The 14,371-nt window shown below is 39.8% G+C and overlaps 1 protein-coding gene across 1 annotated transcript; it reads left to right on the forward strand.

Annotated features, from left to right (window-relative positions):
• Positions 1-1,467: 1,467 nt before the first annotated feature.
• adamts8a (ADAM metallopeptidase with thrombospondin type 1 motif, 8a) lies at positions 1,468-14,073 on the forward strand. The gene is made up of 9 exons (XM_043240717.1): positions 1,468-2,506; positions 4,106-4,345; positions 5,318-5,450; positions 5,940-6,107; positions 8,007-8,305; positions 9,392-9,578; positions 9,752-9,924; positions 10,393-10,568; positions 11,647-14,073. Exons 1-9 carry the CDS (start codon positions 1,784-1,786, stop codon positions 12,380-12,382), a joined length of 2,835 nt encoding a protein of 944 aa, XP_043096652.1. The 5' UTR covers positions 1,468-1,783; the 3' UTR covers positions 12,383-14,073.
• Positions 14,074-14,371: the final 298 nt, after the last annotated feature.

Raw genomic sequence — 14,371 nt, forward strand, 5'->3', positions numbered from 1 at the left:
GCCTTTTGTTTTAAGGTTAAGCCCGCGACTACTTGTGGCTCTGTGCGCTTTCGCATCATCAGCGCGCAGAGATCCAAGAGCCGGGTTTCCCTCCCACTGCATCTACAGCATCCAAACTGTGACTTAACTGTGAATTACACATGCATATATAATACCGCAAAAGCGATATATACGTTCTGTTTAAGTGATCTTAACTATTTAATTCATGCATAATTTCAGCTTCTTCTTTTCTGAAACTTGCATTACCTTCATTCTGTAGGCTGCTATCGATGAAGTGAATGTGCAGTGATTTCTTCACCACTGAGTGACGTTCATTAAATGGCACGCCAAAAATGTATGTTAATGTAACGTAGATTAAGAAGAACATAAATGATGCGCCTTTTCTAAACATTTTTCATTGACGCAATCGGAGTTCAAAATGTGATGCAATGAGGATACGATTCGTAATTGTGGTAGTACCCACTACTTTTATCCTTGTGGTACATTGCATCCACGTTAAAGAAGTCATAAAGTGCATTAGCTAGGGTGCCTTGGGGATGCAAGAGATTTCTTCATTTCGCTTCTGTAAGGACTTCTGAATGGAGAAACTGCCAACTGGAAGTCCTTGCTCCATTGACCCCATTCCTGAGCCGGTGTTAAAGCGACATCTCGTGATGAAAACGTTTCAATACAGCCGGCTGAATATTAACAGCTATATGAATATTAAACAACGACCAATGACGTCTTTCCATGCTATGTGCAAATAATAATAATAATAATAATAATTGTATAATGTGTTTTTATAAAAAGAAAAGCAATCAATCTCCGGATAAGATTGTTGAATTAATGGAAAATGTGTAGTTTCTAATATGATACAACAAATGATACAAGGCTGCCCCTCAGCGGTAGTTCTCAAATCAACCTGTTCTTCTCTTCTGCTCTAGAATAATCAACAAATCTCTCACTGTATTTAAGACTATTGTAAATAAGTTCCTCTGATAATACCTACATGTTGTGTATTTCTGTTTGTTGCATTTTATTTTAAAACGTGCATGCTTGAACTAAATCAGCGCCGCCGATAGAGAGAGTAAAGAACTCAAAAGGTCGTGCGTAACTTAATTGAAATAACGTAAAAAATATTGCCATTTAATGTGCACCGTGCGTGATTTGAACTTTTTTTTGAATGCTTTTGCTTGCGGGTTAATCTCAAGCCACGACGTGTTCAGCTGTCGCCTTCACAGCGCCGCTGCTATCCGGGTTTGGAGGCAGTGGGTACATCGTGGGTACATCGCGTTTCTTCCGAGATTTTGGCTGCTTTAACGCGCTCTCTAGCATCTGGTTGACACTCAACACATACTTCGAGTGTCCTACAGCATTCCAGTCGGGTGTTATAATAATAGCTGTAAGCAAGACCCGCGGTAGTGAAAAGGGGGCCGTGCCGGTAGCCCTATTGGATCGAATCGGGTTTTTTTTCTTGCTTTGGCGCACGAGGGGAGGAGAGAGAAAGAATATCAAAAATAAACCGCGTGCGCTGGAGAAGCCCAAGACTGTATAAATACCAGCGCAAGAACATTCTTCGCTTATACTGTGAGCCGGATGATGAGTATTTTCTTACAAGACTGTTTTTATGAACTCTCGAGACTGAATTCGATTTCTTATTAAATCACCATTGATATTGTTTTTTTTTTTCTTTTAATTTCCAGTGGATTATGTTCATCTGTATCTTTGTTTTAACGCAGAACTAGTGCTTCCAGTGCCGTTTTCTTATTTTTCAGCGTACGGTTTTGGATATTTCTGCATTAAAATGGCATCCACGGTTGTTTGTTATATATTTTTCTTAGTGAATCTTATGTCTCAGTTAACTGCGAGCGAGCTAAACGAGGAAGAGGAGATCGTGCCAGTAAACCTTACACCCAGAAAAGGTGTTTTTTGGAGGGATGAAGAGAGACAGCGTTTTAAAATCGGTGCATTCGGTCAACTTTTCCTGCTTGACCTGACGCCAGATAGCAGGTTCGTGTCTCCATCATTAAACGTCCAGCGCATAAACGCAAAAAACCTCCCGGCCGTTCTGGACGCCTCCAGGAGCGGAGGTGCCTTCAGGGATGCGACCCAGTCCGGAGAGAGCGGCGCGGACCTCAGAGACTGTTTCTACAAAGGAACGGTCAACTCCGACGCGGAATCGGTAGTCGCCGTGAGTTTGTGTCACGGCATCCAGGGTACCTTCATAACGCAAGGGGACGAGTACTTTATTCAGCCCAAAACAAGCGCCAAGACCACCGGCAGATCTTTTCCGCAGGTGCACGTCGTTAAAAGGCGAGCCTTTTCCAGCAGCGGTCGCAAAGCGTCAAACATTTTCTTTGATCAAGAGAAAGTCGACAGTTCTGTGAATAAGAGCAGCCCGAACTCTAGCGAGAACGAAGGCGACAAAGCGAGTCGCGCGAAAAGATTCGTCTCAGCCGCGAGATACATCGAGACCCTGGTGGTCGCTGACGCTTCTATGACACGTTTCTATGGAGACGAGATAAAGGTGAGCCGAGCCTGCCTTTCGGGATGTCGCAAAATCCCGAGTCCTTTTATTTTGAAAGGCGCGCAATTGATAACATTACGTTTACTCGTTTTGGGTTGACCAACTTTTTAGTTATTTAACTGATTCTGAAACGGCTAGTGACAAAAATTTCTATTCATTTACTGAAGACGTTTCACCACTCACCATCCGAGGGGCCACCCGGTGAAATCACTTACACGTATATCGCTATTCATGATATATATTTAACTTTAAATTGTCCAACGGGTACTGAATATTTCTAAATATTTTACACACGTTTTAAATGTCGCTTATTTGCCTGTAATAACGCACCTGGTTAATATTTCGTCTCGCAAAGACCCATCAATCATCTTCTCAATACGTTTTCCAGGTGACTCGGGAGGAAAGTGTGCTTTAACAGGTAGAACTGAACTTACCAGGCAAGAGGGGCGTTTTAGGTTAATATAGCCCACTGAAGTGTTGTAGAGAGCAAGGATCGAAAACTGAGTTTTGGGAAGTTTATGCATGGATTTGCGTAATAGTTGCATTTTTTTTTTGGAAAGTCAAATCGCCGGTGATTTTTTTCTCTCCGCGATCGCTTGCAGCGGGGTTTCTCTCACTGAGACTGAAAGATTGATATTTTAGTTACAAAAAGGATTGTAAGTCTTTTCTACCTACATTATATACTACGGTTTTAGGACTATGCGAAGCATTAGAAGCATTCTAACTGGTTTTACAGAAATCCAAACTTTTTTTTAGATATTAATTACTTATAGAACTTTATGAAAAACATTTTTTATTATCTCTACCCTTTAAGATCTGCTTAGAAGAGTACATTGAAAGTAGGGAATATTTGTTTACGCCTTTAACTGATGTCGCTCTGACTAAATGATGACTGTACTCAAAACAGCTGTCATATGTGCTGTTTCACATTATCAAGGATTTCAGGACAAAACTGTCATTCAGGGACACATTTCCATTCCAGCTGTGTTCACAAGTTGAAGTTAACGTATCAAGTTTTTAATAAAGGCTAAAGAGAATTAGCCCTTAATGATCGGTATATGATTTAGACATGAAAAGTAACATAAATCAGGCAAACCACTAAAAACTTGTGGTTTGAGGGTGACTGTGGGGTTGGTTATACAGAGTGTAACAAAATATGAAACTTGTCTGTGATTCGGTGAGAGAAAATCAAATACAGAGGGGGGTGAAAAGAACATCTGGAAAAGAAGCACATCCAAGTTGTTTGCGACCCATTTTATTGATAGAAAGAAGAACAAATGTTTAAATGTCTTGGTCCCACAGGTCTTCAGATTTGGGCCACCGCTTTATTCTCTCCCCCCGAAATGTAGTGTCAAGTTTAATGAAGAAAATCCTCACTTAACAGCTGTCTTTACTGGTCCTACTATGATATTTGTGACAGCCGAAATATTGTAAACAAGTCATACTCTCCCAGTGTATAAAACTGAAAGCAGCCAATCACCCAATCATCAAGTTTTAATGCCAAAAATACATCATGTTGTTGGTAATGTATATCCAGGGTTATATATACGCAATCTATCCGTAGTTTGATTTACTGCATGTCTTTTCTCTCTCTTTCAGCACTACCTCCTGACAGTGATGTCCATGGCAGCACAGATCTATGTGCATCCTAGCCTGAAAAATGCTGTTAGTCTGGTGGTAGTGAAGATGGTGGTTGTGGAGGATGAGGAGGTGGGACCTGAGCTTTCAAGCAACGGTGGCGTTGCCCTGCGCAACTTCTGCAGATGGCAACAGCTTTTCAACCCAGGCAGTCAGAGGCACCCTGAACACTACGATACTGCCGTCTTGTTTACTAGAGAGGTGAGAAACACAAAACAGGGACTTTTCAGAACAAAGGAATAGCTTTTAAATGAAAAATTAACATTAACTGGCATGCTGTAGAAAGAAACTCATGTAAGCACTCCGTGTTCAAACGATCAAATGTGTTTGGGGCTTAAAAGTATGGCACAACTGGACTTTTATTAGCAGATTTACTTTTAATACTAGAAATATGTAGGTCATTTAATTAATTTTTCCATCAGGAAAGATTGCGACTATTTCTCCACCAACATTTCCAGTCCAAACACGTTTTACAGATGTAATTACCTTCAGCTTTTGATTAACACACTTGTCTACCACTTTTTCAAAACGAGACATAACTTAATTGAGTCAATGACAGGGTCAAGATCACAATGCTCAGCAGGGAACCCCCAGTCCAATCTTGGAGACAGCAAGCATGAGATTGTAGCTCTGCCAAAAACCAGAGGTTTAGCCCCAGATAAAATAGATGTAGAAGTAACCTAAATTTGGCTGGACATCCTGCTGCGAGCAACACAACAGAACAAAGACAGGTTTCAGTCCTTCTGTGGCTAGATGGAGAAACAGGTGGTTTTTATTTAGCGGAGGAGGTCTGGGTGTCTCTGGTTGTCTCACATGGCTTCCACTGAGACGTCTTCCCCAGTCAAGGTTATTCCTGTCTGGACAGGGAAGTGCTGGGCAGGCCCTTTGGTCTACATGTGTTGTGTGGTCCAGCTATCTCACAGTTAATTTTCCCCCTCTTGGCTTTTTTCTAGTACGCAGTCTGCCGTGTATTTGCTTCATTTTACGATGGAAACACTGACAAATATGTTTTGCTGGCAAGAGCCTGCTTGGGGAAAAAAGGGCTGTCTGGAACTAATGGAGCGATGTCTGGATATCAGTGTCTCAGATGTGTCCCCCTCTCCTCTCCTCTATTCTCAATTCTTTTTTTTTATGTCTCATTTGCCCTCTTGTCTCACTCTATTTTGACCTCAGGATATTTGCGGATATAAGGACTGTGACACTCTGGGTGTAGCTGACATTGGCACTATGTGTGACCCCAAAAGAAGCTGCTCAGTCATAGAGGACAACGGCCTTCAGGCAGCTTTCACTGTGTCACATGAACTGGGTATGTTCACGCACACATGACCAGACACCATGTCTGTAGTCTGACATCTAAGCCTTATTGACTGTCTGGACAAGAGCATGTGTTCCAGAGTGAGTCATTAATTAATGTAAGCCAGCTGTTTTCAGCAGCTGAAATATACTGAGAAGTTCATATTACTACTAGGCCAGTTGATCGATCACAAATTCATGATATGTCGACTAAATTCAAATTAAACACAGTTAACTTAATTTCAATATTTAATGAGAAAAATAATAATATAGCTTCATTGAATAAGCACCAAGTTGCAGTAGCAGCTACATTATTGTTATCTGTTTGAATGTTTGGTTGGAGATGACACGCTCTCGAAAGGCAAAAAGCACAATGAGCACCAGTGATAAACATCAATGAAAGATATATAGAGCTCAGCCATATGGAGAAGCACAGCAATGTGGAAAAATTATTACACTGTACAGGTGCAGTAAATCTTACTGTTTTCTTCTCTTTTTTCAGGCCATGTACTCAGCATGCCGCATGATGATTCTAAAATCTGTGAGAAGCTGTTTGGGCATCTCAATGGGCATCATATGATGGCTCCTTACTTCGTTCACCTCAACAAAACTCTTCCCTGGTCCCCGTGTAGTGCACTCTACATCACAGAGTTCTTCGACAATGGTCACGGTATGATCCTTCTCTGTCTGTCAGGATGCTGTTTTAATCATTTCCCTGTTTTTAAAAGTTACAGTATATGAAAAAGAACTCCCTGAAATGCAGTACCATTTGATTTGCTCTTGTCTTTTTTTATTAACAGCTGGTTTTCTCTCGGTTAACATTAGGTTTTCAGTTTTTGTTTGGTTTTGGCCTTAGAGCATAATGGTGCATATTTCCCAGAGACTCCAAGAAAAAAAATTTAATAACATTCAGTTTTGAGACATTTTGCTAGAATTGTATATCTGTCATTCAAAAGTTAATGGAAACGTGTCACAGAGAATCTACTGTATAATTTTGATCTTAATGTGCGGTGAAAAATCTCTATAATGTAGATGCCTGTGTTTTATGAATTTACTTTCTTTTACGTGTTTTGCACGTTTCTTGTTTAAATGCCACTTCTGTCTTAACTTACTCCCTAACCACTAATAATGGGCTGGTGGGACCACACTCTGTAATTTTGCTGAGAGTGTCAAAACTAACAACCTTTGCGCAGTAAGCTCACTCTCACTCTACATCTACTCATGTACGGTGTGAATATATACACTACCATTCAGAGTAAGATCCTCCTGTGCTCACAAAGGCTGCGTTTATCTAATCAAAATAGAGTGAAAACAGTAACATTGTAAAATATTATTAAAGCTGAAAACAACCTTTCTATTTCAATATATTTAAAAATGTCATTTATTCTCGTCTGTTCTGAATTTTACAGCAGCAATTACTCTAGTCTTCAATATCGCATGATCATTCAGATCTGTTTTTTCTGGACTAAATGGAAAGTTACAAAGAACAGAATTTATTTGAAATAGAAATCTTTCTGTCAGGCCTGTCCATTAGGAATGCCTAATATTAACTATGATTCAAATACAACAGAACAATTCACAATAAAGATGAACTCAGATAAGAAAAAGTGACAGCTCAGGAAATATGGTAGAAATATTTTCTCCAGTTGTTGATTTATTTCCGTCGATATCTCAGTCTACACACTCTCGTTCCCGCTCTTCCACTGACTCATCTTCAGTGACTCATACATTCCAGGTTTAACAACTGTTTTCCCTCACAGAGACGGTACGTGTAGCCAAACACATGCCGTCTTTACCGGTTGCGCTGTTGCTACAGGTACTGTAGACTATGAACTGATACGGCTAAGAGGCTGTTATTTTTCATTGTTGTTATGCCTGTATCCGTTTTACCAAAAGCCTTTCATTACTAAGCATTCATAACATTCATTTAGGTGCGTTAAGCTGTATTGAAACCTTTCCAAATACGTAATACTTAAGATATCAAGGTGTCTTCAGTACTTTAAGCCTAATTAGATTTCACAGTGTCAAAGGCAGTCAAGAAGTCTGCGTGATTCTTTCAAGGCATTATACTGTCTCCATACTATGTTTAGGATTTGTTTTGTTTTGTTTTAGAGTGAGCTAACTGAGGCTGCACAATAACAGGTTACATCATGGATATCTCCAGATAGGAGACTATTAAGTCTTGCGCACATTGGGATGAGAGGAAGTACGGTGAGGTCTCTCAGAAACGAAAACAGTCCCCTCAAGCTAACGTGCACACCTGTTTTACACTTGCTGTATGTAAGAGATTGTAAGAGAGCTGAAATAAACACTCAATCAATAGCAACAAGCTTAAGGAAAACACAGCAAACCACTTTATAAGCGTAATATCATTTACATTTATCTACATGTGTTTGGGAGAGGCTTTTATCGAAAGCAACTTATCTTGTTTACAAGGTGCATGTTTTATCATTAACTGCTTTCACAATTAATTAAACCCGAGGATTTGGTGTTGCACTCTTTAAGCTGCAGGAAGACAATCTTAAGTTGAATTTGAAGCTAAATGAAACCCTCCATGTGCCTTCCTCAGGTGACTGTTTACTGGATCCACCCGAGAAGAGCATCCCTTTACCTACCGAGCTCCCCGGCCGTACTTTTGGTCTGGACCGGCAGTGTCAGCAAGCTTTCGGGGAAGAATATACCTACTGTCCCAATGCCCCTGAAGATCAGACATGTGCACAGCTGTGGTGTCGAGAGGAAGGAAAGATACAGTGCACAACCAGGAATGGAAGCCTTCCCTGGGCCGAAGGTACTCCGTGCGGGGAAGACAGGAGATGTCGTGAGGGTTCATGCATGTCGAGTGCACTGGAGGAGGCGGGAGAACAGAAGGTATGCATGCCCAGGAGGATTTGTGTATGTGCGTCATCCGGTTTTATCACACTTTTACCTGTCAGCACGTATGCGTCTAAAACACCAATGTACAGGTTTACAGGCGCCACTATTAACAAATATCTGACACTGCAGGTGACGCCTTGCATATGGCCTCTTGTGCGTCACTTTTCCTTTTAAAAACTGTAAACATTTGCTCATATTGTCTTAATGATCTCTTCTGTCTCTCTCAGATTTTTCTAAGCTTTTTACGTATTTCCCTTCCTTTGACATTAAAGATGACATACTTTTTACTTTTTGTGATTACATGTTTAAAGAAGTCTTGGAGTGCTCAGAGCCAGACTGTTCTTTCAGAAAAAATAGCGTATTCCTCTTCTTGGATCCTAACCAGCTGAGCAGCTTAAAATAATCAATCTACTTTAAATTCAGCTTTTAAATGCCAGGGGGAGAGAGAGAGAGAGAGTTTATATAGAGGGAACCTTTAAAAAGCTCAATTATTTTTGAGCCTTCCATTAAAGATGCAGTTGCAATGTATTCAGCAAAGCCTCTTAAAAAAGTGTGATTATATTTGGTGTAGTGTGTTAAAAAATCCAAGCTTGTGATCCCAGACGGCCTGGCTGTTAGAAAGCATCCCTCAGCCAACTCATAAAAAACCCTGACAGAAATGCAGTGTGGTATGCTCACATTCCGTCAGCACTACGCTTACTGGAAGTGATGTTTAGGAGCACTTTGCAAGGCAAAAGTGACAGTGAAGACATTTATAATGTTGCAAAAGATTTCTATTTCAAATAAATGCTATTCTTTTGAATCCTTCTAAAGTTTCAAAAAATGGTAGCTGTTTACAACAATGATAATAATAAGTAACATTTGGCTAATCAGTATATTGGAATGATTTCTGAAGATCACGTGACAATGAAGACTGTAGTAATGGCTGCTAATAAATTATCGTATGCAAAGTTAATTCAGAAAGATAGCAGTTATTTGAAATTATATTAATAATATTTAGTAATATCACAGCATTTTTTTATACTAGGTGCTATATATTACATTGAAATGTATATCTGACTACCTCTATTTGTGTTCTAGGTGCCAGTCAATGGTGGCTGGGGAGAGTGGGGCCCTTGGGGGCCGTGTTCACGGACATGTGGTGGGGGTGTGGAGTTTTCTCACCGCGAGTGCACTGCTCCAGTGCCACAGAATGGGGGCTCGTACTGTGTGGGACAGAGGGTCAAATACCAGTCCTGCAATACTCAGACATGCCCAGAGGACCATGGTAACATTTTATAAATAAACCTTCATACACACACTGGGTGGCGTAGGTCAAATTATTGAGGGCTAGAGAATGAGTGAGGGGAGTGAATGAGGTCAAGAGGTCGAAAGACTATGCATTTGTTCTAATCACATTATTCTTAGTGCTGCACCAGTGACCATTTTTTAAATCCACAGGAAAAAGCTTCAGAGAGGAGCAGTGTGAGAAGTATAACACTGACCGTTACTTGGACATTCAAGGAAACATGAAGCAGTGGATCCCCAAATATTCTGGTGTCTCTCCACGAGACCGCTGCAAACTCGTCTGCCGAGCCAAAGGGAGCAATGAATTCAAAGTTTTTGAAGCCAAGGTGCACATCCGTTCAAAACGTTTTCTAATCTGATCAGCTATATTGACAGCATGTGAAAGAAATCTCTGAAAGAAATATCTGCCTGCTTTAAAGCTTTACTAAGACGTCAGATGATCTTAGACTTCCCTCTTGCCACAGGCCCATTGATATCTTTACACTCCCACTAAACTCTCATGCATGAAATATTTTCCCTGTTGTAAAATGTGAAACCTGAGCACCCTAACCCTACAGTCCAGCTACTTGCTTAAGCTCTTGAGTGCACCTCTGTAACTGATATTTCAGATACAGCTGAAATGTACTTGGTTTTGCGTCATCCACCCAGAGTTTTTGCTATTCCGCTTTATGTGGAATAACCATTATGTTAGAGCAGAACACACTGGAGCACTTAGACTGCAACTGCAATAAAAGAGTTTTTTTTTTATGGTTTTCTGTCTATTCTAATGCTGATGTTTCATACTTACTATGCAGGTTGTGGATGGCACCACCTGTGGGCCAGACACCACATCTATCTGTGTTCAGGGCCAGTGCATCAAAGCTGGTTGTGACCAAGTGATAGGCTCCAATGAAAAGCTGGATAAGTGCGGTGTCTGCGGAGGTGACGGTACGAACTGTAGGAAAATAAGCAGCTCATTAAACAAAGCTACGTAAGTATCTTGTGTATGTAAACATTACTAATACCAATTAAAATAATGGAACACGCTCTGAAAGGTGTGAGCAACTGAGATACTGGAATCTTTGCATAACAATATTATAATGTAGAGTATGAAAAATCTCTTCATCTCTCCAAATTCAATGGCGATTACCAGTGGAACATTGTTATTAAACTATTCTTTTATAGATTTATAGATGCCTTTAAGTGAGCTTTAAAAGACAGCTAAGGTAAAAGATTTTGTTTTTTGTTGTTTTTTTTAAAGGCTAAATGGTTATGTACAAATCATGTATTTAGAAATTCCACACACTGAAGGGGGTTTTTACTATGAGGAGTTGAAAAATAAGTCTATTTTCAAAAAAAGTGGCATATTCCTTTTATGGTGTGTTCACAGTAGTAAAATTGCAACAAAATTGCAACAAAAAGGCAAATTTTATTTAGTGGGTTATGCCTGCTGAGTGGCAGTATTAGTGTTCAGCTTGAATGCAGTAAAAACAAAATGTAGTTTGTACAGAATATATTGAAACATTGGAGTTTTCATCTCTTTTAACCTGATGACAATACATATCAATGATCATCCAGATTTGGATCTAACTGTATTGCATTTGTAATGTTGTCTAGCAGGTCATGTTTGCTAGGTACATGCACAGCTGGTTCTTTGAGTCCAGCTGCTTTAAATTGAAGCAGGCAGGTAATATGTATTTCTTCACAGTTCTACTAGTGCCAACCAAGTTGAAAGACATGTTGCCAAAGTCTGACGAAGTGGGCATGTTCTGTCACGAAAGTGACATCAATGCATACCCTAACTTGTCACTAACTCAGAAATTTATGAAGCACCCCTCACACACAAGTCACTTTAAGTTTTTCACCCCGACAAAAAAACTTATAATAGCACAGATTACTACTGGAATAGTAATGTATTCTATTAGAAGGTGGACCACACCTTCAGAGTAAAAAACAATAGAAAATTCTCCAATGGAAAGATTCCAAGGATGGTAAAGATATTTCATGAAACTAGAGATGCTAATAAAGATATTCATATGATACATTGTTTTCTTACTATATCTCCACAGTATTGGATATACTGACATTGTGACCATTCCTGCTGGGGCAACTAACATTGATATAAAACAGCGCAGCCATCGAGGCATCGCACACGACGGTAACTACTTGGCGGTAAAGGCAGAAGACGGAACATACATCCTGAATGGGAATTTCTCAGTGTCTATGGCAGAGCAGGACATCCCAGTGCCTGGCGCCATGCTTCGTTACAGTGGCTCTTCCACCACCTTGGAGCGCATCCTCAGCTTTCACAGACTTCGGGAGTCCATTACCATCCAGCTGCTGTCCACTGCTGGTGACTCCTCACCCCCTAGAATCAAGTACACGTTCTTTTTACCGAGGGATGTGCCTTTTAGCAAGCCTGGCACAGAGAGCAGGATTTCGCCACATATCATCTTGCCTTTTGGGGGAGCTGACTGGGTCCTGGGTGAGTGGTCTGAGTGCTCCAAGAGCTGCGGCGCTGGATGGTCCAGGAGAAGCGTGGAGTGTAGAGATGGGGAGGGATCCTTGTCTTTCCTCTGTGATGCCGACCTGAGACCGGCAGACATCCGGCCCTGTGGGGATCTGCCATGTCCCATGTGGCAAATGGGGCCATGGTCAGCGTGCTCAAGGACTTGCGGAGTCGGACAGCGCCACCGCACTGTCGTTTGCATGGACTACACGGGCAAGGTTCTAGAGCATGAGAAGTGCAACCCAGACAAAAGGCCAGAGGTAGTTGTAGCAGAATGTTTTTACCTGGATTGCTAAAGATGACATTGTGTGGAGGTTCTGGGATCCGTAGTGACCGAGAAAAAGCTTGAGAAACAAGCCAAGAAGCTCTTGGGGATAGAGCATTAGATTGGAGATCACTTGTCAAGCATAACCAGGACATTTGATATGAGTTATTATCTATATCATGGTTTAATCTAATTCTCTGTCTTTTAACCACAAAGGTAACCTCCCACGGAGATCTACCTCAGTCAATACAAGCTTCATAATGTTCAAAGTTGTTTAGAGAGGAGTCCATTGGAAAACATTTGCACAAACCTGCTGAAATGAGTCCAAATTAAGGTACCTTAAAGGTGGTCACATAAATGATTCAATTCAGAGCATCCACCTTTCTAGAATTGTCCACAGCAGACTGCATTTTAGTATCTTTATACATGCTAGACTAAACAATTTCACACATTTATTTTAATTGCCAGCTTATGTTTTGTAGCATTGAATCTGTTTCTTATTAATATCTACTACTTTTAATACTGGTATCACCCTCAAAGGCTTTCAGATTTTTCATATTGCAACACTGGAGGAAACAGTATTTGGAAGTACAGTCTTTTACTGGTCTCACAATAGCTGTATGTGAACAGCGTACACATATATGAGCTGTCGAATTAGATACAAATATGCTAATTTTACCTTTAAAATGTTGCCTGGTTATGACTGTTGATTTGGATGAATGATTTTAATTTGTAATGAAGAATCAAAGTGGAATTGCCTTCTCTCACACACTGTTGGTCTTTCTGTACATATATAAAGGCATTAGGCAACAAGCTATCCCAGTTTGAGAACAACAATGTAAAGACTGCAAAGTGTGGCTTTAATTCGTTAATTTCTCTATTGGCATCCACTGGTGCACATTACTTAAAAGGGATCATTTAATATAACCGATACTGACATATGTGAGTTTACAGGAGAAAGTAATTTATTGCTAAATGCTCATGGGTAATTACTGTATATTATTGGACACAAGTGTGCCCTCAAGGTAATTGCAACGATTACTAAGACATAAAAAAGAAAATCCATTTCCTGTGAAAGACACATAGAGATTGCATGCATCTTTGCAATCTATTTTCTGTTAATTTGTCCATACTCTTCCAAGCTTTAGTTGACACTGTATAAATGCATTAAAAAAGTCTATCACCCCACACACCCATTATAAGGATGAAAAGTAAAACTAATCTGAATGTTCTTAATAAATAGTATTTTATTTAATGGGACAACTATAGGCAAACAGTTCTAACGTAGCAGTTCTGAGCAGACATGGCTGATATTTCTGAGATTTTCCCTTTCGTCATACAATCACTGATTTGTTGCGAGAGCCATTTCAGACATGGCTAAATTACATCTAATTTGATACTTGCAAATTTTCTTAGCCTGTATTGTAATTGAATAGAACCTGTAAAAAAAAAAAATTTAATATGAGAGAAAAAATTTGCATTCCATTTGAGTCAAAAGTATGCAAGTTTTGAAATGGTGCATATTTGAAACTAAAGCATTCTATCCCTTCAATGAAGGTCTGCACAATGCTATTTTTATAGCTTCCTTTTACAAGCTATTTATTTTTCTACCTTCAACACCTAATGTTTTTTTCTTGATGCTGCTGTCTGTCTTATACATGATTGATGTAAGAATTTAAAGCAATTAAATGTGTCTACAATAATAAAATTCTTCTTGATTCATTTGAAAGGCCTCCATGTCGACGCATTTTTTAACCAGTAGCTACATTGTTACCTTAAGTGTACAAATGAATTCATAAACCGTTTTATTAATGAACAGCTGTGTATACATAACTAACAAGTTCTATGTCCCAGAACACAGGGTGCCAATCAAAGCAGAGAAGATGCAAATGTAGTTAAATAAAGAGTCTGTGCAAGAGACTTTTGTGCATGTCTGCTTATTCCAGTAGATTTTCTTAGGAGGAAGGTAAGTTTACAACGTTAAATCAAATCATTTATTTATTTAGTTATTTTGTTTTTT

This window comes from Puntigrus tetrazona, chromosome 5 (assembly GCF_018831695.1).
Source record: "Puntigrus tetrazona isolate hp1 chromosome 5, ASM1883169v1, whole genome shotgun sequence".
NCBI lineage: Eukaryota > Metazoa > Chordata > Actinopteri > Cypriniformes > Cyprinidae > Puntigrus > Puntigrus tetrazona.

Coding starts and splice junctions, on each gene's coding strand:
- adamts8a (XM_043240717.1), top strand. CDS start 1,784: ATGGCATCCACGGTTGTTTGTTATATATTTTTCTTAGTGAATCTTATG. Junction 2,507..4,105: donor TCTATGGAGACGAGATAAAG/GTGAGCCGAGCC, acceptor TCTCTCTTTCAG/CACTACCTCCTGACAGTGAT. Junction 10,569..11,646: donor AGCTCATTAAACAAAGCTAC/GTAAGTATCTTG, acceptor ATATCTCCACAG/TATTGGATATACTGACATTG.